At 36.1% G+C, this 27,012-nt stretch overlaps 1 protein-coding gene across 2 annotated transcripts in view; it reads left to right on the top strand.

The window, feature by feature from the left end:
• syt14a (synaptotagmin XIVa) overlaps positions 1-27,012 on the top strand; it is a 56,690-nt gene that overhangs the window by 13,238 nt on the left and 16,440 nt on the right. For both annotated transcript variants that reach the window (XM_051916908.1, XM_051916906.1), the window contains exons 2-5: positions 5,470-5,517; positions 12,026-12,178; positions 18,535-18,759; positions 25,291-25,562. In XM_051916908.1, the coding sequence (XP_051772868.1) occupies positions 5,470-5,517; positions 12,026-12,178; positions 18,535-18,759; positions 25,291-25,562 (698 nt within the window). The remainder of the gene's footprint in view (positions 1-5,469; positions 5,518-12,025; positions 12,179-18,534; positions 18,760-25,290; positions 25,563-27,012) is intronic.

The following is a 27,012-nucleotide window of genomic DNA, read 5'->3' as shown; positions in this document are numbered from 1 at the left end:
TCGAGTGACAGGTCTCAGTGGCAGCTGCCCCGCCACGCAAAGATTTTACCCCTACTGCGGTTATCCTAATTGTCAAAAACTAATGGGTAACTAGCATGGATTAGCTGCGGTCATTAACCAAGGACTGAAACAAACCAACGTAACCAGAAATATAATTTCGTAACATTCAATATCATAAAACACATTCTCACTTGTGAAATGTAATCCCTTGCTGTCTGGTTTTTAGATTTCTTTCGTTTGAACATCCATACGCAGCACAAAAGTCTGGCATCGTCCATGAATTCAAAGCACAGGCGGAGATAGCAGCGTTACCTAGCTACTTCCTATGACAAGACCCCTGTTCCAAGATGGCGGCGGTTTTGACGCATGCTTAGAACCCCAAGGCGACATCTAGTGTATATATCTATGAGGGACAGCCAGGAAGATGTTTCTCTTTGACAACAGATTTATAAACTACACTCTCAGTACAGATGTTTGGTGCACGTTACATTCCTAAATGCAAATTATAAGCGACTCAAACACACAGCACTTTGCAGAGCAGCAATCGAAGCTGAAAGCTGTTTTACTCCATGCAGCCCGTCAGACTATATATTTCTATAATTACATCACAACCATTGCGATTTGATGATCGCACTAAGACACATCACATTCTCACATCCATGCATTGTCAAAATTCATAAAAAGTTACCGGGCAACGGGTGAATAAGCGTTTTAGCACTGATTTTTACACAGATTTGGTGCTTTGAACCCTGGCCTGCAAATGGCGCTGCGAATTCATGCGGCTCTGTCAGAAGCAATTCGTGCATGAAATAAAGGTATTAGAAAACGTAACATTTTACAGTTTATTAAGTAATTGTTAAGGCCATTTTGCGATTTCAATCATCAGACAGTTACCAGCCACCTCACTTCATCTTTTTCAATGGGGGAAAAGTTTCAGGGGTTCACCTCCTCCTGCCATTCTGACTGACTGCTCGCACCAATGGAGGGGGAGGGGTCATGTTACTCACTACACTGCACACAGCCTGGAGGATTCCTGCACTTTGCGTCTTTGACGCGACATAAAAAACAGCTCATACGGCAGGATCGGTATCGCGGAAAAATTTTGTGGTTTTGAAACCGTGACGTTTTCAAACCGCGGTATACCTTGAAACCGGTAACTGGCCCATGCCTAGTGACGTTCGACATATACCCTATAGAGCTCCGGAGGTTGACGTCACACAATCTAAACTCCACCATTTTGGCAGGCCATCAGGAGAGCGCTAGGGCGGCTGTAGCATTGGTATCGATAGTGGTTGAACAATAATTTAAAACCAGACTGTTTAGACCTTACAAACCTACATACTATGTACAGCAAAGCAGATGAGCCCAGAATATGAACGCAATTCATTTTATTACACGCTGTGTTTTCTTCCCATAGAAAACCGTTATAAAGTAAAAGCTTTTAACGTCGCTTAATGTAGCCTACTAAGTGATATTAAAAGATCAAATTATGCAAAAAACATTTTTTTTCTGTATAGTATGCTTTATTAGTACAGTGTTTAGTATAGTGTTTACTAAGTTTGGTCTTTTAATGTCACTGTCTTAGTACATTAAGCCACGTTAAGCATTTTCTTTATGGGAGGAAAATGCTTAATTAAACGTGTTGCGTTCATATTCTGGGCTCATCTGCTTTTCTGAAAATAGTATGCTTTATTTGTATGGTGTTTATTAAGTTTGGTTTGTTAATAACACTGATTAAGCCATGTTAAGCTTTTTCACGTTAAGCATTTTAGAACATCCCGACTGAGATGGTTCACTGCAATAAAACGTGCTAACCAACACAACAAAACAGATGGTTGTATTTTTATTATTTTTTTGTCTTTTATCTCAGTATATTAAGTGTTTTGGGGTTTTTATGTTTAATAATAACCCTAAAATGACATGAAAGAGTTTAAAATGTGTTAAATAACTGGGCTGATATAGGCAATAAGAATTTTCAGTATACACATTATAAGATAATAACACAATAACATTATAAGAACATTAGATTAACGTTAGTATAACATTATAGGAATGTTAGATTAATGCTAGAATAACGTTATGTAAACCAAAAACTAACGTTCTGAGAACGTTAGTTTAATGTTAGAATAACGTTATGAGAACGTTAGATTAACTTTAGAATAACATTATACAAACCAAAAACTAATGTTTTGGGAAAGTTAGATTAAGGTTAGAATAATGTTCTGGGAGCCAAAAACGAACGTTCTGAGAACATTAGATTAACGTTGGAATAACTTTTTGGGAACATTAGATTAATGTTAGAATAACGTTATACAAACCAAAAACTAACATTCTGGGAACATTAGATTAATGATTTGCACCATTACGTCACATCTGTAAACAGAAAGGAAGGAGTCCCAGCTAGTAGACTATGCATATAGGATGCTGCTGGTAGCGGACCATTTATAGCCTTTTCTCACAGCAGCTGCAATAGTTAAACTTATCATTTTAATGGCGGATTGTAATCCAGAAAGGTCCAAATGACAATCATCAGTGACAACTGGAGATTCACCCACAGACAAAAGCAAAAGACTTCGGACTGCAGAGTGGCTACAGAAATTGGAATCTACAGGTAATGCTAATACACACTAAATACACACAGTCACGCAATGCTGATGTTGTTTACATTAACAATTTGAGAACAAAGTATAACAAAAATAATAATTTGCATGGTTTGATGTGATATGAGCCAAGCGATTGTTATATTTAATCATCATTGGCATTGCGATTTATTGTAGGCTAATGCTTTTTTTCTCAGTTGGTCAGAACAAAAGTGGCAGACATGTTAGCATGAAGTCAAGACATTGATGACATTGTAGATGTCTTCAGGTCAGGACTCTAATGAATCATGTGAAGTTTGAGGCAGATCGGACATTGTATGCCCAAGTTACAACATCTTCCTGTTTCATGGCGAAACATCGAACTTTGTCAGGCCGCCACAGACATGCCCTTCAGTGAAAAGTCAAGATCTTCGTAACGCCTTAAGATTAGACTGACCAAATATGACCTTGATCTGATTAAAGCTCTAGGAGGAGTTTTTTAAATTACAACGTCTGGAAATGGCAAAAACTGCAAACATTTTGCAGAGAAAATTCAAAATATCTCACTTCCTGTTGGGTTTTTGCTCCCAGGGACTTTTTTGTAGGTATTGGACTGTTACATCTTTCTACCGAATTTCATACCTGTATGTGAAACGTAGCGCAAATGGCGCTTAATTGAAATTTTGTAGGTGGCGCTGTCGAGCCATTTTGCCACACTTAATTCTGAAACCCATATCAAATGTAAATTTTCACCACTTCTGATGCGTGTGCAAAGTTTCATGAGTTTTCGAGCACGTTTAGGCCCTCAAAAATGCGACTCATTTCGGAGAAGTAGAAGAATTGATCGAGCAATTACAATAGGGTCCTCACACCATCGGTGCTCGGGCCCTAATGATATTTATTTGACAAGTATGTTTATTAAAACAGAAATAATATAACATTAATGTTTAAAGATATACTTTACCGTTCAAAAGTTTGGGGTCAGGATATTTTTACACACACACACACACACACACACATATATATATATATATATATATATATTTTTTTTTTTTTTTTTTTTTTTTAAGAAGTCTCTTTAAGGAATGGTTCACCCAGAAATGAAAGTTTTGTCATTATTTACTCAACCTGTATGAATTTTTTTTTTTTTTTTTTTGAAAAATTTGTTTTGAAAAAGAATTTTTAGAGCAAAAGTCTTTCTGTGTAGTGCATCCTTGCAGAACAAAAAAAAAAATCTTAATTTGTTTAAAAAAATAATTACATTACATTACATTTCTTTAAATTTGCTGGCCCTCACACAGACAGAAACCAAATATTTTAACCCTTTAAACATGGCTTCATGTTTAAATGTAATGCTTAGCTCTGGTGTAAGGTATCACTTAATTCAGTCCCAGGTTTGAATCCAACCACAGTCAACTGGCAACTGAAATCTTCTGCAGACCATCTTGGGTTAGTCTTACGCTGGACATAATGGAAACTACTTTTTGCTGCTTTCTAATGCATGAGTGTGAGTTTCAGCTTTTAAGACATTTCTGACCTGAACTGGCCCAGCAAACACCTGAGCACAGCTGCAGAGTGTAAAGTGAGCCGCTATACTGAGGTGATGTCTGAGATTGTGTGTCTGAGTTTTAATTGCACTGAGTTCAGATTCACACGCTGGTGATCCCTGTTTGAATTCATTACTTTTAAAAGGTGATTTGGCAGGGCATAGATTAAAGACTTAACACAACTGTAGGTTATGTTTGCTAAAGTAAGATACATTGAAAGGTAGTTGTGAGCATATTAAACATATTTTAAATATGTTATATATTAAAACATTCACTGAAGGCCATATGTCATATGATAGTGTAATTCAAGGGCACTTGAGGTAAAATGACCTTTTGATTCTCTACCCCCATCCCCCCACTCCCACACAAAATATCAATAAAACACCACAGGGATGTGCCAGAAGCCTAAATCTGAATGTGGAAACGCACAGAAAATGAGAAACGCATTCTACTATGGAGCCCCTAAAGGGACATGATAAGGCTTGCTGCGGTAGTCGGTTAGATTTGACTTATCAAGATAGTAAGGAGAGATGACTGACAAGACGATGTCGGATGATTTGGTGCGCAACAAATCCTGAGACAATTGACACTGACAAATATCTGTGCGGTCAGTACCACTTCTCCCCATACGTGTGATCGCGAATTGGAAAGTGAAAGTAAAAAGCAAGCGCACATTCAAAAGCGATTTTTATACCCCGCATATTGATAGCAGCTCCCTGATGCTCACAAATTATATACAATATAGTTACCCAACTATATAATTGCGAAAGAAAGCAAAAGCATTGAAATATATTTTTCCCCCATCTCATATTTATTCCCATCACCATGTCCAATTTGATTTTGAAATAATTTGATTGGACATTTAATGTTTTTTTTAAATGTTACACATTTAGTTGCTAATGAAAATCCCTGAAATTATCACTTATTTTGACTTTTTAATATTTTTTCGGTTTTGGCGGTGTTACTGTATGTTAGTATTAATTATATACTATATTTATTAATTAATATTTTGAATTGCTTTTATTTTTAGTTTTCATTTTCATTTTAGTTTAAATTTTAGTAATTTTGTTAAAATATGTGCTTAGTTTTTACAATATAGCAACACTGGTTCAAGGTGTCAAATATCAACACAAAATAGTTCCCTTGTATGACATCTTACATTGTTTCTTTGAAATCCATTTCCTGGATTCATTGTGTCCAGTCTTTTGTCATTGTAGTGAAGTCTTTAAGTCTCATGTGCATCCGTTATAAATGTCTGTTTGTTCCTCTGTCTGTGTGTCTCTGTTTAATGTCTTGTTGCACGTGTGTATCGTTTGTCATTAAATGTTGCTTTGTTTCTGCAGGTGGAGAGCGGAATTGTGGAGTACATGAGCTTATCTGCATCAGAAAAGGTAAGCGGCCAGTTTAAACATAAAACGGCTGCCACCTGTCCTGTACTGTTGCTTTGAATCCAGACATAGCACATTTACGCTGGTCTGGAGTGATGTCTACCTGTCTTCTTCTCAATGTGTTTGTAAGGTCACACTATGTTAATGTGTCTTTATTTGATCTTTAGTGCACTTTCCTTGTTGTATCTGTTGTTTTGAGCTTTCAGACTTTTGTTGTCTAAGTGTGTATTGTCAAACCTAACTTTTCGTCCATCACCCTCTCAGAAAGATTGCAGTGGTGTGATGTCTTTCTTTAGTTTCTTTAGTATCTTTGTAAGTGTAAATTAAATTAAATAAAGACAATATGTTGTGAGAAATATTTTATTTTGCACTAGAGATAAACTAGATTTACTGAAGGATTTCAGTGGATGAGACATAAAACCTTTTTTTTTTTTTTTTTTTTTGGATGGTGCTGTTGTTCTTAAGTTCCTCTGGGGTTTGTCCAGCTGTCTTGTTTGTTATCGGCTGGCTGCGTGTTTAGTGAGAGCGCAGTCTCTGCAGATTTAACATCATTAGTGAGGATCTGCGGTCCCAGTGTAATAAAGTCTCATGTTCCAGGTGGACCGGATGAGCACTGGGTCTCTGCAGAGCTGTTCCTGAGGCTGTACCAATCAGTACTGCCAACCTATTGATGACCCTATTTAGACATGACTCTTCAGAACCACAGAGCTTAGTATGCATCACTCTGAGGCACTGACCACGTAATTTTTTAACCCTCTGGTGCTACTCATGTGGCGGTCAAATATGGCCGAAAAAGATTTTTTATTTCAATGAAATTAATGTACTATATTTTAGTTCAATAATGTTTTTTTTATTGAATATTTTGTATTTTTAGGGGATTTTATGGTACTAAATTATATTTATGGAATAGTTATGATCAATTTATTACCTGTTAATCACTTTTTGAGCATAGACCTAAAAATGACATTTCCAAACTTAACTAAGTTAGGTCTCTTTTTAAAGAAGACACTTGGCAGATTATAAATTTTAAAAAAGTTATAGAAGTTTAAGTTTATTATTATGAAAAACATATATACATTTTTAAACTTTAAATGAAATGTATATTTTCCAAAACATGTTTTACTCTAAAACTGTGAGAAAATCAAAGCCATAAATCTAAGTTGTGTTCCAAATTTGAGGTTGACATCTCAAACAAATGTGTGTTTCCACTTGGTGAAATTCGCTTCCAATGCAGTCATTTTTGACTGCAAACAGTACAAGTGTGACTTTTTTTTTTTTTCAGCACCATTAAACTTTTTTGAATCATTTTGTTTAACACAAACAAAATATGTATTGACTGTGAATGTTCAGATTAACAAGTAGAGATACCATTGGTTTTTTTTTGTTTGTTTGTTTGTTTTTATGAATATAATTGTATCATATCACAGACAAGATTTCAATTATCACTTTTAGAAGATGAGTTAGTCACCACCTGTGTGCATAGTGTGTGTTAGTTTGTATACTTCTCAGGCAACATCTGTCAGTCAAACTCATATGTATTTGTTCACTGCAGGACATAATTGCTGTGGCCAATGCCAATTTCCTGTGAGTTTCGGGGAGTAACTAACTAAATTTGGGATGCTACAGGCTTAACTATTTCAGTGATAAGAGAGTAGTTTAGTTGTTTTAGTTTGGCTCTTCAAGTAACAAGCTTCTTTTCCCAACAAGAAGAAGTTTAGCATTACAAAATGCTATACATCATTGTTTTCAACTGAGTAAACTTTAATGATAATAAAAAATGTCCTCCATCTCTGATATGAAGCTATAGGAAGTCTGATTCATTTTAAATCACCTCAAACTGCTTTTATATAGTTAATGTACAGTAGTTAGCTACAGTTTATCAGTAGCTTAACGTAACCACTTTGAATGATGAGTAGCTTGATAGTTTGACAGGAGAGAGAAGGAGGGAGACAGAAATAATGGAATGGAAGAAAATGAGGAGCAGCACTGCAGAATCTGTGTAATGTTCCATCACTGATACTGGTTCTGTTTTATAATTAAAACACTTTTAGATTAAACAGACTAAATCCTGTATAATGGCACTGATGATATTTTAATGTGTTTCAAAAGCAGAGCTGTTTATGAGGCTGTTTATGGTGCCTTCTCCCTCTCTAATCAACTATGATTAGACATTGTGTGTGTGTGTGTGTGTGTGTGTGTGTGTGTGTGTGTGTGTGTGTGTGTGTGTGTGTGTGTGTTTGCGTGTTTGCGTGTTTGCAGCATCATGCAGCAGACATGTATGTTTGTGTTCAGATTACATTGCTGTATATCTCTGATTGTACACACAGCGCTGGTGTCTATGTGTTTGTGTCTGTGAGAGTGTGTTATGACTGAGGGCGTGCGCGTGGGCCTCTGAGAGCAAGGTGTGTTGTTTTGTGGGAGTTTACAACAGCGTTAAATGTTTTTTGTGAGTGTTTTTGTGTCTGTAGTATTTTGTAATTCAGGGGTGACTGAGCATCCTGACATGCTTTTACCTGTTTCTATGACAACAGAACCAGCCAACAGTATCCAAGAAGCAGAAGGCAATTTCTAGCAATAATAGCATGATAATAATTTACCATATTTGAATCAGTGCTACACACAATCTCAGAGAAAAATCTCAGAGACTCCGTATTAAAGAACAAACTAGTAAGTATGTTTAGAACACATTTATATGAGGTGGATTTATTTGTGGTAGATGTGGTCACTGTGCATATTTTAAGATTTAGATTTAGTGTAATTTCAGTTTCTCTCCTCCTTGGCCTGCTTTCTTCAGTTTGAATGGCTCAGCAGTCTCTGTACTCCAGGTGCACCTGCTCTGTCCAGATGTACATTTCTCTGGCTTCCTCTCATTGGCCCAGATTCTGTCTAGCTCAGGTGATTTTCTGTCTGATGACCTGGATTTAAATCAGAGATGCAGTTCTGCATCGAGCAACAGGTGTGCAGATTCTTACCATCGACTCGAGGGGTTTCTCTGTTTCACACATATCAGAGGCTATGAAAAAACATGCTTACTGTGTCTATTCATCTCTCGTTGCGTCTTTCTTTCTTTCTTTCTTTCTGTCTTTCTTTCTTTTCTTTCTTTTTTCTGCTTTGCCATCACATGAATAAATTACATTTTAAATTAAAACTGAAAGCAGCGATGAAAGGTCCCTCAAACCCGGGGCCACCGCCAACTGGTGGCCTTAGGAAAACAGTGAACAGTGCGTGACATGCATGTAAGTGAGTAAATACAGGAGAAATATAGCAAAGTCATTTCGACATGCCACACTTCCTGCTGCCAACAGGTGGTGCTTTGACTGTAACTGAATATTGCCATGTAGATGTCTTCAGATCAGGACTATTATCGAACATGTGAAGTTTGGAGCAGATCGGACACTGTATGCCTGAGTTACAATAACTTCCTGTTTCATGGCGAAACATCAAAATTTGTCAGGCCGCCACGGACACGCCCTTCAACGAAAACTCAAGATCTTTGCAATTTAACATCGCAAAGGCCTTTAGATTAGATCTGATTAAACCTCTAGGAGGAGTGTGTTAAAGTACAACATCTGGAAATGGCAAAAACTGCAAAAATTTTGCAGAGAAAATTTGGATTTTCAGATTTTGCACCCAGGGACTTTTTGTAGGTATTGGGCTGTTACATATGCCTATTGAATTTCATACTTGTACGTGAAACATAGCACGAAGGGCACTTAATTGAAATTTTGTAGGTGGTGCTATTGAGCCATTTTGCCACACCTAATTCTGAAACCTATATCAGACGTAAATTTTCACCACTTCTGACATGTGTGCAAAGCCCTCAAAAATGTGATTAATTTCGGAAAAGAAGAAGAATTGACCGAGCAATTACAATAGGGCCCTCACACCATCAGTGCTCAGGCCCTAAATATATTAAAATAAATATAAATAAATACATTTTAAATTATAATAATATTTCATAGCCTTGGTGAGCATAAGCGGCCTTTGAAGGTTAGTGTATTGCCAGCACACCCTTCAGAATTTCTCATGTGTTCAGCAGAAAAAAAGTTAGTTTTTTTAAACGATTTTGGAATGACATTTTATTTTTGGGTGAACAGCTCCTTTAAAACTTTGCAGGTTTGGAAAGCCTACTGTAAAAGTTTCCTCTCTTAGCACTGGGCTGTACTGAAAGCTGTCGGTTTATCCTGTCAGTGCCCCTCTATAAGTGTACAGAGACTGACAGTAAGAGCTCTGAATACAGTGGATTATTTTGTCCTGTTATTGATGTCTGTCACTCAGGCTTCGTTGACTAAATTGGCATCTGACTGCAGGACTTTCACAAGGTCTTGTGACTGATGGATTTTTTTTCTCCTTCTGGGTGGCTAAATGCACCTCACGGCAAGTTAAATATATTTCAATAGAACATGACAGGACACAAACCAGAAATAATTGTAAATGACAGAACAGAAGGAGGAAACATCAAGGGGGAGAAGAGGAAAATGGGTTATCAGGGAAATGTTTTCATTGCATTGATCAGGAAACACACAGGCTGTAAATCAATTAGCATCACTAAAAATAGCAGATGGAGGGAGAGCTGTTTTATAAGTGTTTGTTTGACCAGAATCACCTCATACACTCAAAGACTGTATTAACTCTCTCAATGCCTATTTTCATAAACAAACATGAAAAATAATGAAGTGTTTTATACTGTATCCTATGTTTTAGAATGTTTAGGACCAGTCTTGTAATTATTTATTTCTTGCATACTGTATTCATACTGCAAATTTGTGAGTCATCTACCAGTGCTGTGTAAAAATGTCTCATGTTGTTAGTGCTTTCTTTGGCTATTGATGTTTTACCACAGTTTGTAATTGTTTAGAAGCAGTAGGGATGTTAATGTCTCTGTTGTCAGGAAGCACTGTGGCAAATATCAAGGAAAATTAGATTTTAAATTTCCTTCAGCCTACTACATTACCGTCGCATGTACACCAAATGTGTTGTGTGCATGACTAGTCTAAACAAACAACAGAAATTAGCTAATTTTGGTAGTTCAGTAATGTCTAGTCTAACTCTTCACAGTGTACACCATGAAAAAAGAGTGTTGTTATTTGCATTTGGCCATTGATCTGTTTGTCCTGTGTTGTGACGTCCTCCTGCGTGCTAAAAACAGCAGCAGCTAGCTGGTGTCAGTGCTAGATTGTGCAGTTAGCGGTTAACTGGCTAAACAGGATCAGTGACAGCAGGAACTCTGTTGCCATGGTTAAGATCTGTTGTTATGTAAGAAAGATCATTCCATTGAACAGTGGAATGGAACATTATGGATTCTCTCCATTCTGGCATAATAGTGTTGTTAATGACTTCTGACCTCATCTTACCCTGATTACCCCTTGGCCGCATTTACAAATTTAAATCTTATCATCAATAAATTTGTAGTATAATTTATTGGTAATTTTTCATTAGTAGAGTTACAGTTGTCCCTGACTTTACAGCCATAATAAGATTTTGTATGGTATATTTGTAGCTCATGGTAACTTTTTTTTTTTTATATCTTTTAACCAGCAGCTTAGAGATAAACTATATTTTAGTTTGAATTGAAAAGCGTGATACAGTGTTGTGATTGACCAGTCAGAGCCACATATTCTAGATGGCTGTAATAAAGTGATTTAATAGAGTTTGAAAATGAATGAAAAGTAGTATAAAATGTAAGGATTTCTCCTTTTAATATTTCAGTCTGTTCCTGTCAGACGGCAGTACTAAAACTGCCATCCTGAGGGAGAGAGAGGCTGATGGGACAGAATCACATTGCATAATTTGTGTGAATAATTCACACTTACTCTTGCAGATGGGCATGTGTGTGGAGCTTAAGAGTCAAATCCACTCACACAAAGCTGTGATACAGTTCAGTGCAGAAAATCATCTCTGGTAGGTTTATTTATTCTCGAAGTGGGTAACCAACCGTCTGGAATCGGGTCATTTCCCTCTGTCATACTGAAATATGTGGCCACATAGAGCAGAACTTGGGCAGTTACATTATATCCTTTCTGTGGTTGGTGTTAATAAAGGAAGGTGGTCAGGTCAAACCCTTTTCACTCATTGTGAACATTTTCTTATTGGTATTTTTCTACATTGCTGGTCTTTTTATATGAGTAATGTCTGGACTGATGTCTTTCTCTTTATTTTTAAGTGCTGATATGTGATTGATTGATTGATTTCCTCATTCTAGATCAAGCAGAAACCTGCTTCAGAAGAACTTAAAAACATCTCTTGTTCTCACTGTCTCAGTAAACCTGGATTTTAAATTTGGATTTCCAAGCCTGGAAAAGTCAATAAAAAATAAAAAGTAATGGAAACCAAATTTGAATTGAATCAGAATTTAAATGCTGATCCTGTAACCCCAACCGACTGGAAAGGTCATGGGAATTCTTTCTATATATTTCCATAAATCTTCTATCTTCTCTTTCTCTCTCTCACTCTGTCTCATTTTCAGTGTCACTTATTGTAATAGTAAATTAATTTCTTTTTCTGTCTACAGTGTCTCCTGAGGCTTTGGGGTTCCTGTCTGGCATTGGCGTGTTCATCTTTCTTGTGATTGTACTCTTTCTTTACCTCAATAACAAACTGTCCCTTGAGAGTGCCAACCAACTGCCCAGCCTCGACCAGTACAGGAAGAGCACAGAAGCAGCAGGTTTGTGTTTGTTTTTCTGCAAATGTGTGTGAGTAACATACAGTGAACCCTGGATTTGGAAACTTAAGTCACACTTATAATTTATAATAAATAATGAATTATATACACTACTATTCAAAAATTTGGGGTCAGTAAGATTTTTTTTTAAATAAATAAATACTTTTAATCAGTAAAGATGTATTAAATTGATGGAAAGGTTTCTATTTCTAACTTTCTATTCATCAAAGAATCCTGAAAAAAAGTATCAAGGATCATGTGACACTGAAGACTGGAGTAATGATGCTGAAAATTCAGCTTTGCCATAAAATTACATTTTAACATATGTTACAGTAGAAAAGTTATTTTTAATTGTAATAATTTACAATATTACTGATTTTACTGTATGTTTCTTACAGACCCCAAACTTTTGAAATGTAGTATATATTGAAATAGACCTACTAGGACATATGCTTGAGGGGAAATTACTTCATACTTCTATTAAATATTTGTTTTCGTTTGGTGTTTTGAATCTAATGCAGTGACAGAAGTGTCCAAAATTAATTTAAGGGCCACTTTTGTAACTACTAACTGATATTAGTAGTTCAAAAGGCAATATTGATTTTTTTCCCCCCCTGGTGAACTGGTTGAGTGTTAGTCACAATGAAGAGAAACAGAAATGCCGGATGTACAATACAGTATGGATCACCACCACATCTGTAAGTGTTTCATTGAGCTGGATTGAGCAAGAGTGTGTGTTGAACTCTTCACACTGGTATTTTTAGCACAGTAGCAGTCATTCATAAAAAAAAATAAATAAATAAAAAAAACATGATTTATTTCTTTCATTTAGATTAAAATAACTTCATAACACTCTGTAATGACAGAGAACAAATCTTGTTTTTGAAGATGAGAGGTCCAGAATAACATGAGTCCAAATTCCCAAACACTGCATGACAATCTCCAGAGAGGTAATTATCTGCTAAACTTCAGATCAGAGTCTGTGAGAATTACTAACAGAGCTTAATTAGCACCACTTAGGCCTTGGAGAGGTTTGTTAGACACGATTTGCTGGTTTGGAATTCTGGGATAGGCCGCACACTCCTTCCTGTTTGTCTGTCAGACACGGTGACGTGCTGAACTGGTCGGCTTGTGATCCTCAGCACAGGACGTTGATTGGAGAGGACAGATGCCACTGGCCAATTATTAGATCAATTGTGTGTGTGTGTGCGTGTGTGTGTGTGTGTGTGTGTGTGTGTGTGTGTGTGTGTCTGAAAATGAATGAAGGGGATCATGTAACAGCCCTGAGAGAAAATCTGGGCAGAAATCCAAACACACAGGATCAAATGTCCACATTGTCAGTCTACATGCACACACACACTCACACAATAAAACTGGCTTGAATAAACTCAATGAACCAAACACATTTGTACACACAACTACCTATTGTTTAAACCATGAAGCACTCAATCACACCTACACACTTTTACTGTTGACAGGGGCACTTAATGCCCACACACACACACATCCTACAGACAGGTTCTGGATCCAGGCATCACTGAGCTGCCCACACACAGGGCTTTACATAACTCTGCTCAGCATCAGAATCAGTGGCATAATAAGAATGACATTTACTGGATAAGTACGTTTGCACTTATTTGACCCGGTGAGCCACAATAAACATGGATGTGTATTAAACATGAAATTGTAATGTTGTAGTATAGCGCAGTGGTTCTTCAGTTGCATGTTCTTCTAGAGTCACGTGAACAGCAGAGAAAAACAATGCTGAAAGCAAATATAAAATGCAGTTACAATATAAAATACATCACCATTCCTTTCAAAAGTTTGGGATTTGTATATTTTTTTTTATGTTTTTGGAAGTCTCTTATTTAAACAATACAGTAAAATCAGTAATATTGTGAAATATTATTCAAATTTCACATGATCCTTGAGAAATCATGTTAATATGCTAATTTGGTTCTCAAGAAACATTTCTTATTATTATAAATGTTAAAAACAGTTGTGCTGCTTAATATTTTTGTGGAAACAGTGATATATTTTTATTTGAAATAAATGTTTGTGTACAATATAAAAGTATTTACTTTAATGCAGATTTGCTGTATTAATTCCTCCAGTATTCATTTCTTTCTATATTTCTGACCCCAAACTTTTGAATGGTATATAGCAAACAGTGACTCTTGCGTTCCCTAGTTGGGAAAATACACTGTAAAAAACCCTGGCAGCTGTGGTTGCCGGAGTAATTCAGTAAAATTTTAAGCATATTTACAGAACAACCTGTAAATTTTACAGTATGAAACTGATGTTTACAAACAAGAATATTGCAATTTAAACCGGTAAATCCAACAATGCACTCTGCTACTAAAATCTATTTTGTGCCATTAAAATATACTGACAACCACCATATTAATGAAGGTGGTAAAAGAGGAAGCCAAGGGGAAGTTCATCACAAGTAGCCTTTCCACAAATTACCATTATACTAGTATACAAAAGGTGCTAAGAGTCATCCACGCAAACATGAATAAAATGCAAATCATCATTATAAATAATTGCATCATCACTCAATCATTTCAGCGGAATATGGTAACAACTGGCCACAAAACCAACAAAATTTAATGTAAGCCGACACATCATGACAGCACTCAAACCAAAGCGCATAAGCGACAGACACTGCGTCACAGACAGCGAACAGCGATCGTGGCATTTTGGAATCACCACTACAAACAAGCAATATTGATAATAAATCATATCATTAGACTGGCACAGCAGCCGATGTATGTAAAAGACCGTATTAAAAATGTACCTAATATTATGCAGAATTACAGCAAATGTGCATGGACGCTAAGTTAGTAAATTTATGGACAAACCAGTAATTCTGCAAAATAACTGTTTTCTCAAATAAAGCTTAAAGATTAGTTCACTTCAGAAAATGTCCTGGTAATTACTCACCCCCATGTCATCCAAAATGCATGTTTGCGTCTTTCTTTCTTCAGTCGAAAAGAAATGAAGGTTTTTGTGGAAAACATTCCAGGATTTTTCTCCATATAGTGGACTTCACTGGGGTACAACGGGTTGAAGGTCCAAATTACAGTTTCAGTGCAGCTTCAAAGGGCTCTACACGATCCCAGCCGAGGAATGAGTGTCTTATCTAGCGAAATGATCAGTCATTTTCTAAAAAAAAAAATATATATATATATATATACTTTTTTAACCACAAATCCACATCTTGCACTAGTTCTGCGATGCGCCACGCATTACGTAATCATGTTGGAAAGGTCACGCGTTATGATGTGAACTAATCCTTCAACACATATAAAACAGTGGCAGTGACTGCCAGAATAAAATCAGTCACGTACAGTTACCTATTAGATTTTAAATAACTTACCCAAACAGCAAACAATTCCGGCAGTAAAACTTTAGCTTCTTGATTGATGCTGTCATCCAGGGGTATCGCTTAATTGCTGTGGATGAAATGCTTTAAAAGCTTTGGCTTTCTGCACAAAATTAAGCTCTGGCGTAGGTCTTCCTTTGCCGATTAACTCTAGCTTTTTTTTTGAAAACGAGCGAATAGCGCAAGCTATTTTATCAGCTATTTTATCGGCGGAACACGTCATAAACATAGTGATAACAAGCCCCCGCACCCATTTAGAGGAATGATATGATTGGTCAATTTTCCTGTCATTTGAAATTAGTCTTTCATTGACTTTCTATGGCTTGGCCCTCTGTAATTTCACAGCTGGACCACCAATCACAGAGCTGAAAGCGTTAAGCGGAAACATCCTAATATGGAGAAAATGGACATCTACACAACACAACACAAACTGAATAGGCAGATTTGAAGGGTTTTTTTCCTCAAAGATATTTAGAAGTTTATTGTCAAATTATAAATTTCTAAAATATCAGAACTGATGACTTTTTATTAAAAAAGTTTTTACTTTTTAAACTATTACTGTAAAGTTTGTAAATATTATTTTTACAATAGTTTATACATACAATAGTTTGCAATACCCTGGCGATTCCCAGTGATACAATATATACTTATACTTAATAGTAAATTTTCGCTATTAATTGTGTTTAAGTGTAAATGTTCACTGACTGGTTTGTAATGTCATCTGTAGTCATTTAGTTTTTTGCTGTGTTGCATGTCTGATTGGCTGTGCCAGTCGAGGGTAATGTCAGATGTTTTTCATGTCTTTGCTCTGATGTCCTGTAGGGATGCTGGCCATGATTTCTCTGTCACTGTCAAAGTGGATGTCAGGTCATTTAGGTATTATGCCAATAAGCAGGGCACCCTCTTCAGCACTGTTATGATGAAGGTATTCAACCTTACACCCTGCCAGAAAGGACCTCCCTTGTGGTGTTCTCTGTCTAAAAATTATGAACAGAACTCATTTGCCCTCTTTCTCAGGGGAACATTTACTTATGTTCGCTGCCAAATTTATCAGACTCCAGTAGAGTAAATATGCTGGACACGTCCACGAAAACTCTGGTGTCTGTGGTTCCCTGAACCATCTGCTGCATGCATTACAGCTGCATAAACTACAATCATTATACATAATTACAATTATACATCGTAACATACGCACATCTGATTGTGTTCAGAGGCAAATTGGCTCATTCCTGGTTCAGTCTGTGTGTGGTTTCTGGTGGATTTTGGAAAAGCATAAATGACTGTCATAATGATGAGAGATTTGATCTCTCTGACTCACTTCACCTGTGTAGCAGTTGTTTGAATCAGAGTCAGAGCACTTTTGTGTACTGTTATTTAGTTGCTTTATGAATCATGAGTTTATAAATATGGAAATTGTGTTATTTAAAGATAATTTGTTTTTCATTTTTCTTTCTTTTTTTCAGGTGTTCATATAATTTTTATTTACAATAGTTTTTTTTGCCATTTAAAGTAGTCTACATAATCTAATATTATGTAAATAAATTTTGTTTATTGAGTATTTAAATAAACGTTCCACCGATGATAAATTTAAGACTGGACTAGAAAGCTGGACATTTCAGAGAAATCATAAACTGAGCAATTAAATCAGAACTGCAACATGGCATTTTTTAAGAGCTTCCAGCGAAGTCTCCCCTCCATGTCTGCCATGTTGGAATCAGTGACCGAGAAGGTCGATGACCTGGCTTATGCGCTGAGCGACGTTACGTACACAGTGAGCGGAGAACTCGCTGAGCATGTGAACAGCATCATTCACAAAGTTCAGGCCGAGGAGCTGAAGAGGATTCGTAAGAAAGAGGCGGAAGAGAAAAAGGCTGCAGCACGGCAGGCCCAGGAGAGAGATCCTTTTCTGTGTAGGACTGAAATCCAGACCCGAGGCTGCATCTGGCCTAGTGAAGGAACCTCAGCCCCAGACTGCAAGCAATGACAATGGTTCAGTGCTGTCAACTGAGACCTCTACAGAAAGTGACCTCTCACAGACTCCTGACACAAAGTTAAAGTCGCAAAATAGTGCTGAATCACCTTCTGTACTCCAACAAAATGGATCCAGTGTTAAAGAAAGAATCGGGTCCACTAAATTAAAAACAAACAGAAGCCCAGTGGATGGTGGTGAGAAGAAGAAATCTAGCAATAGGGACAGATGTGCTGAAGGTGAGAGAATGAAGCTGCTTCTGTAACTTTTTCCCTCCATTCTCTGAACCTCATTAGATGACTGTGTCCAAAAAAAAAAAAAAAAAAAAAAAATGGAACCACCATCTTTTCTTTCTTTTAAATCTGCCTGGGCTCTTTCGAACTGCTCTGATCTGTCTGATTTCTTCATCTGGTGGAAATGATCTCTACTGCGGTCAAAATGCTGTTTTGCTTTCCCTACCTTTTATCTCTATGGGAAGACTTTAATTCACTGCTTTTTATGACCCTCATTATGTCTCACTATTTTATGCTCTTCTTCCTGTCTCTTATTTCTCATTCTGTGTAAAATGTACAGGGGATTTGATTTTTCTTACTCAGTAGCCTACAAATTATTAATGCTTGGCCTCTCTAACTTTCACAGATGTTAATTCATAATTTTGGCTAAAAGACGATATACATATTGCTGTATTACCTGCATGTACCTTCTTTGAGCCCCTTGTTATGTGTGAATGTGTTTTTATTGTTAGACTATATCGCCCTCTAGTGTTTGTGCTGAATATTGGAGGACAAAGCAAGATGTTTATCTGCTTTGTTATAGTTTTTCCCCTTTTATTTGGTGACACGCCAGTGCTAAAATGTATAAATACTGTTGAGAAAAGTTGGAGAACATTTGACTATCATGAAAATTTCTCAAAATTATTTTCGCTTTCTTCTCGTGCTTAAAATACAAAGGCATTTTTGTTTTTCTAAATTGTCCCTTTTTTCCGCTCCTTCTCTCTCTCAGATAAGAGTTACGTGAATGCAGACTATCACTGCTCGTCGTCAGACAGTGATGATGAGGTGATTGGCCAGTACCAGGAGGCCGTGTCTCGATCACAGGGTCTCCGGGTGGGGTCAGCGGGGACTAACTCACACCACCAGAAGGGCTATGGCTGGGACACACGTAAAAAATACTGCCCCCTAGCGGCTGAATATGATGGCTACAGCAGCGAGGCCTCAGCAGATGACGGTAAATTTACATTTCACACACAAAAAAGCTTTCTTACAGCTATATGGGATTTTTTGTGTCTGTGCTAGCTGAACCTCTGCTATTCATACAGATAGGAAGATCGCTAGCGAATAGCTTTCTCTAGGTATGATAGACCACTGTGGATAAAATCAAATATTCTGTTTTTACATTAAAGAAGTAAAATGGGTTGCTAAATCATGTTGATTTTAAAAGAATTATGGTATTTTTATACACTGCTGTTCAAAAGTTCGGGATCTTTAAGATGTTTTTGAAAGAAGTCTCTTACGCTCATCAAGGCTGCATTTATTTGATCAAAAATACAGTAAAACAAGTATATTGTTAAATATTAATACAATTTAAAATACTCATCTTCTATTTTAATACATATTAAAATATAATTTATTCCTGGAATGGCAAAGCTGAATTTTCAGCATCATACTCCAGTCTTTAGTCTCACATGATCCTTCAGAAATCATTCTAATATGATGATTTGGTGCTCTTATTATTAACAATGTTGAAAACAGTTGTGCTGCTTAATATATTTCTGGAAACTGTGATACTTTTTTTTCAGGATTCTTTGATTAATAGAAAATTCAAAAGAACAGCATTTGTTTGGAAGAGAATTTTTATAATATTATAAATGTCTTTACTGTCACTTTTGATCAGTTTAATGCATCCTTGCTGAATAAAAGTATTATAATCTTTAAAAAATAAACAAATAATATAGCCGCAAGCAACAATCATCGGGGTCCAAGCACCAGTGGTACATTTGAATTGTCAGCTGATCTGTTTGAAACATATCTTATGATGTGGTTTCTGTAGCAAAGTCCATCTTGAATCTTCACTGAAAGTTAGGGTTTGACCCTTTTCATTTTTATATTTTATTTGTACTGTATATGTACTGCCTTTAACCTTATGCTTGCAGTTTAACACATAAGTTATTTATTATTCATACCACAACATAACAATAAGTGTCTTTTATAGAAATTGTATAATATATATTCTTGTGAAAAAGACAAAATTGTCTCTTCATTTTAAATGGACAGCAATTTTTTTAATTATGTCTGGCAACATGAAAATGTGTTTAGGTTTAAAAAAGTTTTAAAAATGATCTATATACATTAAATGGATTGCCATACACTACTTATATAAAACTTCAGTGCAACATAATTATACAAATGATAGATTAATGCATTTATTTCCATTCAAAAAGGATGGAAACCAATAGAAAAAGATTAGGCTTAAAAGATTCATTTTCCTGTGGAGAACATTAATATCACAGCCTTCATCTTTCAACTGAAATGGCTGATAGTTTAAAATTTGCTGTTAGCCTCCCCAGCATCATATATTCATAAAACTAAACATGTTTCTACATGGAGAACAGGTCATTTTCAGCAAAGTTTTGAGAAGTTTGGACTTTGTGCACATAAGATATAGGCATAATAGGTAATATTAGACACATAAGAAAAATTGTATCTGCTAGACAGTTCAGTAGATCAATAGATAGAAAAATTCTTTGGATAACTTTTTGCCAGCATTGTCTAGAGTTGATGTGCAAAGTTTGGTGAAGGTCTGACAAATGGCCTAGGAGGAGATCAAAATTAAAAGAAATTAAAATGACAGATAAAGTTTTAAGACAATCATAAAAAAAAAAATGATTTGCTATTGTTGGGGCTTAAAGCAAGAATTCAGAAGAAACAAGAATTATGATTGTCACACATGGTTATTAGCTAAAATTTAAAGTTTATTATAGCGCCACCTTGAGGCCAATTTTCACACAATATACAAATAAAAGATTTGCTGTTATTAGCCACTGAAATTTGATTGGCTGCTGTCGGCCATGTTATTTTTAAGTATCCGAATCATATTAGAGGATATGTTAGGATGTCCACCAAAGAAGATGCATACCCATTTTCAACTTAATGGATTATAAGATTGATGAGTTATAATGTTTTTTTTAGTTGTAGTGCCCCCTATTGGCGGAATTGTATGAAACTTGGTTCGCATCCTAGAATGTCCTGTTGCCTATTTGTGTCAAATTTCATTAAAGGGATTAACTCAAAAATAACAATTCTGTCATCATTTACTCACCCTCAAGTTGTTCCAAACCTGTATGAATTTCTTCTGCTGAACACAAAAGAAGATATTTTGAAGAATATGAATAACGGGTGATGGGCCCCACTGACATTCATAGTTTTTTAGTATGGACGTTGCCTCACCAATTATTTAACTTATAACTTTGCAACGCTTTGACAAATCAACGTTCTTTTAAAAAACTTTTTGCCAGCATTGTTCCTAGCTGCTCTGGTATTTTGATAAAGATTAGCCCAGCAACCTAGGAGAATTTCAAACAAGTAGGTTTTTAAGAAAATCCAAAGTGGCGGTAACATTTTATAGGCGAAAATTAAATCAGAGATATATATTTTGTAGGCTTGACTTAAGAATTCTGGGTGGAAAATAGTTTTGTTTCCAGCTCTTAGGGATCAAAATTTATCCAAAATGCATATTGCCTTATTATAGCGCCACTTAGTGTCAGATGGGTTTGTGTCTGTGCGCCTGAAACCATCCTGCCGAGTTTTGGGTCTCTACAATTTACGTCTGTGGCAACCATACATTTTTAGGGCAGAAAAAGGAATGGTAAGCGGGCAAAGCAAATAGATTGGAACCCAGATCAAACCACCAGATGGCGCTGCTTAACTACAAATCCTTTGCTTGGGGATGTTTGTTTTTCATTGGAATTTTGTTATGACTCAGAACTTTTTTTTCCCCCCTATTTTTGAAGAACATTCAGTAACAGACAGTAGAAAAATCTGAATGAAACCTGTTTTCAATAAAAATAACTGGGTTGCTCTTTCCCTGGCAGGAGTGATTCTTACAGAGAGCAAAGGGTTTAGATCATGAATATATCAGATATCAAGTGAATTAGGACATTTCTAGAAGAAAACATTTTGGCGTAAAAGCCAGAACACTTTTTTTCTCCTTTCTTAAGATGAAAGATGAGAGAACAGAGTCAGAGAGTTCTTGGCTCTGTTCTGCTTCTCACAGAACAGGAGAAGACCAGACATTATTCTGTGTTTTGGAGGAAGATTATTGTCTCTGCTTTTATAACGACGGATGAATCAATGATCATCAGTAATAGACAGGATTAGGGTTATCTTTTGTACTTTCAATTGTCTATTCAGTTGCCTTTATTCCATTCTGTGCCGAAATCCCTGCTGGAATCATTGCAAATGCTCAAAGCAGGAAGATTACGGAGGACGATGAAGAGAAAGAATGAAAATGTGTCAAAGGGAATGGCTGTCAGAAAGAAAAAAGCAGGAAGCTGGTGGATATCTCTCTCTGATTTCACCCTCTGCTTCTGTGAACTACTGCACAGAGAGACAGATAGATCTGCATGCTTTTCTCATGAGCTGTTTTCCTGGAGGCAGGAGAGGCTGTAGCCTCAGGCCATCTGTATAATACATGAGGAGCTAACACACACACATTTACATATGCACTCACACACTCATATTGCTTGAATACTCACAAGTACATAAAAACACAAACCCATACTGTTGTACACACATAACCACATTCTTACACTCATACATAACAAATGAGCTGAGTGTTTGCTGTTGGAACCAAAGAGGTTTATAATACTTTGCCATTCATGCTTTAATGCTAATGATAATAGAAAAGCATTAGCATTGCCATTCTGAGGAAGCTGCTTGTTTGGTCCATGACCCCCAGAAAATCAAGTAAACTGAGCTGTTAATGTCATGTTACTAGTCACTCAGTGATGTCCTGACAATATTGAATAATATATGGCATCTATACTGGCATTCAGATCAAACTGAAACAAAACATGAGAGATGTCTGACATGAGAGTTGATCAAAACATCGTCGAGATATAGAGAGCACGCTCTCTCATGCACATAAACAAACATTTTCTCTTGCTCTTGTTCATAGCCTGAGGTTGAAAATGCTGCAGTTAGTGTGTATGATCAAAGACATCATTCAACTTTGAGACATAGAAGACAAACGGACGTGCTCCTCCGTCATTGTAATCATAATGATGTTTCTTTCCTCCATCCTCATTAAAAATGAACTTTGATTCTAAGTTTCCATTTTCTGTACTGCCATACCTTGGTGCTTTTCCATTTTAGGATTCTGAAATTGAAATGAAAAAGAAATGTTATGACTTAAAATGAAGAAGGAATATTACAGATTCTGCACTCTTTTTAGGTCACTAATCAAGTAAATTTGTAATAATAATAATAATACTTTATCTACATTTTTTTATATATATGTATATATATATATATATATATATATATATATATATATATATATATATATATATATATATATATATATATATATATATATATACAATAGCTGGGACTATGGAAGCTTGTTTCCGCCACAGAATAAAAAAAATTAAAAGACAATTGAGACTTTTTAATTCTGATTTTCTTTCTCAATTGCGAGTTTATATTCCGGAGTTCTGAATTCTTTTCTCAGAATTATGATATATAAACTCGCAAAACCTAAAAAGTCAGCTCACAATTCTGACATTTTCTTACAGTTAGGAGTTTATATCACAATTCTGACTTTATAACTCGCAACTGCATGTTAAACTGTGAATCAGTGGGCTAAACTGTATGAAACTGATCTAAACTGTGAATCATTTATCATTACTTTGGCAAAAAATGCATTAAATTACTACATCTTTTAAATTACATAAATACATTTCTCACTTAGATGCAAACACCACCAGAACTCTATGTACTCTTTTCAAAAAGTTTTTTCTAAACTTAAAGTTCAGAACCTAACATAATACAAAATTGAGTAAGACAACAATTTGCTACATTTTTACAGTAATACCATATTGAAATATATTTTCAAAAAAATTAAATACTATCAAAAAATTTAGATGCAGTTGAACTAACACAGGTGTTAGTCTTTCAATGTCATTACTATCTATACAAAAGGGGAAAACTTACTTTATAATTTTGTACTGTAATGAAAACATGGACTAACATGTACTGCAGTGAATTGTAAACAATAGAGAACTGTCATTTTTGTTTGTAAAGAAACTTCTCAAAAGAAAACACTCACTTTCACTTTTGAGATCAAAGGGGCAGGGACTCAAGCCCCCCCAAAATCCAACCCCCCTATAATGTTTTTCATATATTACATTTAATGCAGTGTGTAATATAGCTGTTTGTGTATGTAAAAGGTCTGCAAGGTTTTAAGGATCAAAGAGCATGCATGATAAATAAAGTTGTCTCCCAAAATAAAATAAAAAGATTCAGAACTGCCGAAACGAGTCATCAGTAATTCCAATCTTATTTCAAAGTGTTTCAAAGTTTAGAGAAAGTGAACTTAAAAATGTACAGCATCAGCAATGTCTGAGGTGTCTCTTCCCAATAGTCAGAACCACTTATCCAAGCCACACTCCAACAGAAGCAGGTGTGTGTGTGTGTGTGTGTGTGTGTGTGTGTGTGTGTGTGTGTGTGTGTGCGTGTGCGTGTGTGTGTGTGTGCGCACGTTTTTTGTGACATCAGGACACAAATTTGTATAATGAAATGGGTATGACATAGGTATTACAAGGAGAGGGTGACTTACAAGGACATTACCCCATTTTTCAAAAGGCTTATAAATCATACAGAATGAGTTTTTTTGAGAAAGTAAAAATGTGCAGTTTCCTGTGATGGGTAGGTTTAGGTGTAGGGTTGGTGTAGGGCGATAGAAAATACGGTTTGTACAGTATAAAAACCATTACGCCTATGGAATGTCCCCACAATTCACAAAAACAAACATGCGTGTGTGTGTGTGTGTGAGAGGGAGAGAGAATGCACTGTATTTATGAGATCTCTAAATCTTCCTGTCCTAACAGGCTGCATGTTACTATGGCAACAGCCACTTGGTTCATTCTCTTTACAGAGCAGTTTATATGTAGGGTGAATGCAGGTAAATCAGGGCACGTTTTGCCATTCATTTTAATTTCAGAGTCTCATAAAGCCACTAGCAACATCAGCATATCCTCATATTTCCTTTATTTTCTGCATTTGAAATGAAAGATGCTGATTTGACATTCAGTGATTTGTAGCTCTTGAAGGACAACCGAAACATTTATGAAGATGCTGGTGTAAGTGTGTGTAAAACCAGGTTTTGACCTTTTCTTGAGTTGAGCTGAAGGTTTCACAGAACCATTCTTGTCTTAGACTTTACCAGAGACCTTTGAATAGCATATAATATGCTGTATCATAAATGACAGGTAGTGATCTGGGCTGCTAAAGACACAAAGGCTGCAGGTTCAGTCTCATGTAGGAGTGACACATGAATTAGAGTTTCTGAGATCATTCTGCTGTTGAGCATAAAGCTAAACTAAAAGTAAAAGTAATTTCATGCTGTCACTGCAATTGATGTACTTTTTAAGCCACTTGAGGGGATATTTGCCATTCTACACTTTTGCCTTTTCATATTGCTTGAGAACATTGAGCTAAATAACACTAAATTCATCTATCTCACTTTGCCCTCCATCAGTAAACTGTATCCAGCGGATGAGACGGACTCCGCCATTGGACGAGCTGCAGCCTCCACCCTATCAGGATGAGGATGGGTCACCACGTATGTCGTGCACACCCTCTGACCTGGGCGATGCCAAATGTGACCTTTCCCATGGGAGTGAGAGCCCCAGACACAGCTATGGGAAATGTCCAAGCGAGGGCAGCGGAGCACAGGAAACAGAGAGTTTCCTTAACAAGGGCTATGAAGAAGATGTACCCAGTGACAGCACTGCTGTACTCAGCCCAGAGGTGAGTGTTTGAGCAAAAAAGTCTGTATATGCAAAAATCACTTACTCACACGTAGCACTCTCACCGCCTGATGAAGGGAGATATGTTAATATTAACAAACACAGGACACGGAGCTGCTGCTGCGTCACCATCAGAGTTTGTGTATTGTCTGAGCAGCGCGCCCCCTCCCCAAGCAGGTGAACACTTCCCAAGGGAAAAGCAATCAAATAATCGATCGATCATTCAAGGCTGAGCAGGGAAAATCAATCGTCATGGAAAAATTAATACATAATGTAAAATACATTTTTATAAATACATTCTTTTGTCTTGTCACATATTCCATATCACATTCTTATTTACTAGTATTTATCTATTTTTGCACACACACACGATAAATAGGCAGTTGCGGCCTAATGGTTAGAGTCAGACTGGTAACCCGAAGGTTTATTTATTTTATTTAAAATAAATAAATCAAGCAAAGTTTTTGATTTGGGCAAAATAGTTACCTCTAAAGGTGTACACGGGGCAACTTTTTGAGCAATGTTGGCGGTAGGGCTGGGTATTGACACAATTTTCATGATTCGATTCGATTTCTATTAACAAGCTTTCAAGTCGATTTCGATTCGATTTGGTATAAATTATTTTGAATATATATATCAGATACAGTACATGCCAAATTTTCTCAAGGAAAAAAAAAAATCTCTCAACTAATGTTGTAAACATGGAAGTTAGTTGGTACTACATTACTATAATATTGAAGGTTAAAATTAACTTATTTATATACAAACACTTAAATTACACTCAAGGATGTTTTTTTTTTTATAATAAATAGTTATTATACTAACTTTAGAATTACATAATCATATTTCTACTCCAGTTCGTTTTTTGAAATATAAACATTTAAATCTTGGCTGTGGCTGATTTATTCAAACATGCATTAAATATTGAAGAACATTAAAAAGTATAATGAATATGTTATATGGTGCATATATTTATCAGAATGCTACTCTTTAGAGTTAATTTTTCTAGCTGACTAACGAGTTGGTCACTGAATATGGTTTTTCTGAGGTAAATGTGACGTTATGTGACATTGTTTACAAGCTGTTTTATTGGCGTCTTTCCGCGGTTGAAACACTGATTGAGCGATTACACGTGACATGATATGGATTTTGGTAAGTTGTACTGTATCTTTTAACATACCTTCAGATGTTCATTTATGTGTATTTCGCGCTGTAAGTGAACTGAGGCGCTACAGCGATCTGTCACGCAACATTAAACAGCGCCAAAACGGTATTTATTTTTTGAATTTCATAATAAAATGGATGTCATTTGAAATCTGAGACTGTGTTTCATATCAAAAGTAACAAAGCACAAATATTATTGCGATTTATTGGATGGGAGGTGCGCTACAATGTTCTGTTCATTAATCAACTAAACAGACTAGACTAATCGATTCTTGGGATTTAAGAAT

Source organism: Ctenopharyngodon idella, chromosome 13 (genome assembly GCF_019924925.1).
Source record: "Ctenopharyngodon idella isolate HZGC_01 chromosome 13, HZGC01, whole genome shotgun sequence".
Lineage (NCBI taxonomy): Eukaryota > Metazoa > Chordata > Actinopteri > Cypriniformes > Xenocyprididae > Ctenopharyngodon > Ctenopharyngodon idella.
Note: the sequence above shows the minus strand (reverse complement) of the source record. Positions and strands in the feature narration are given on the sequence as shown.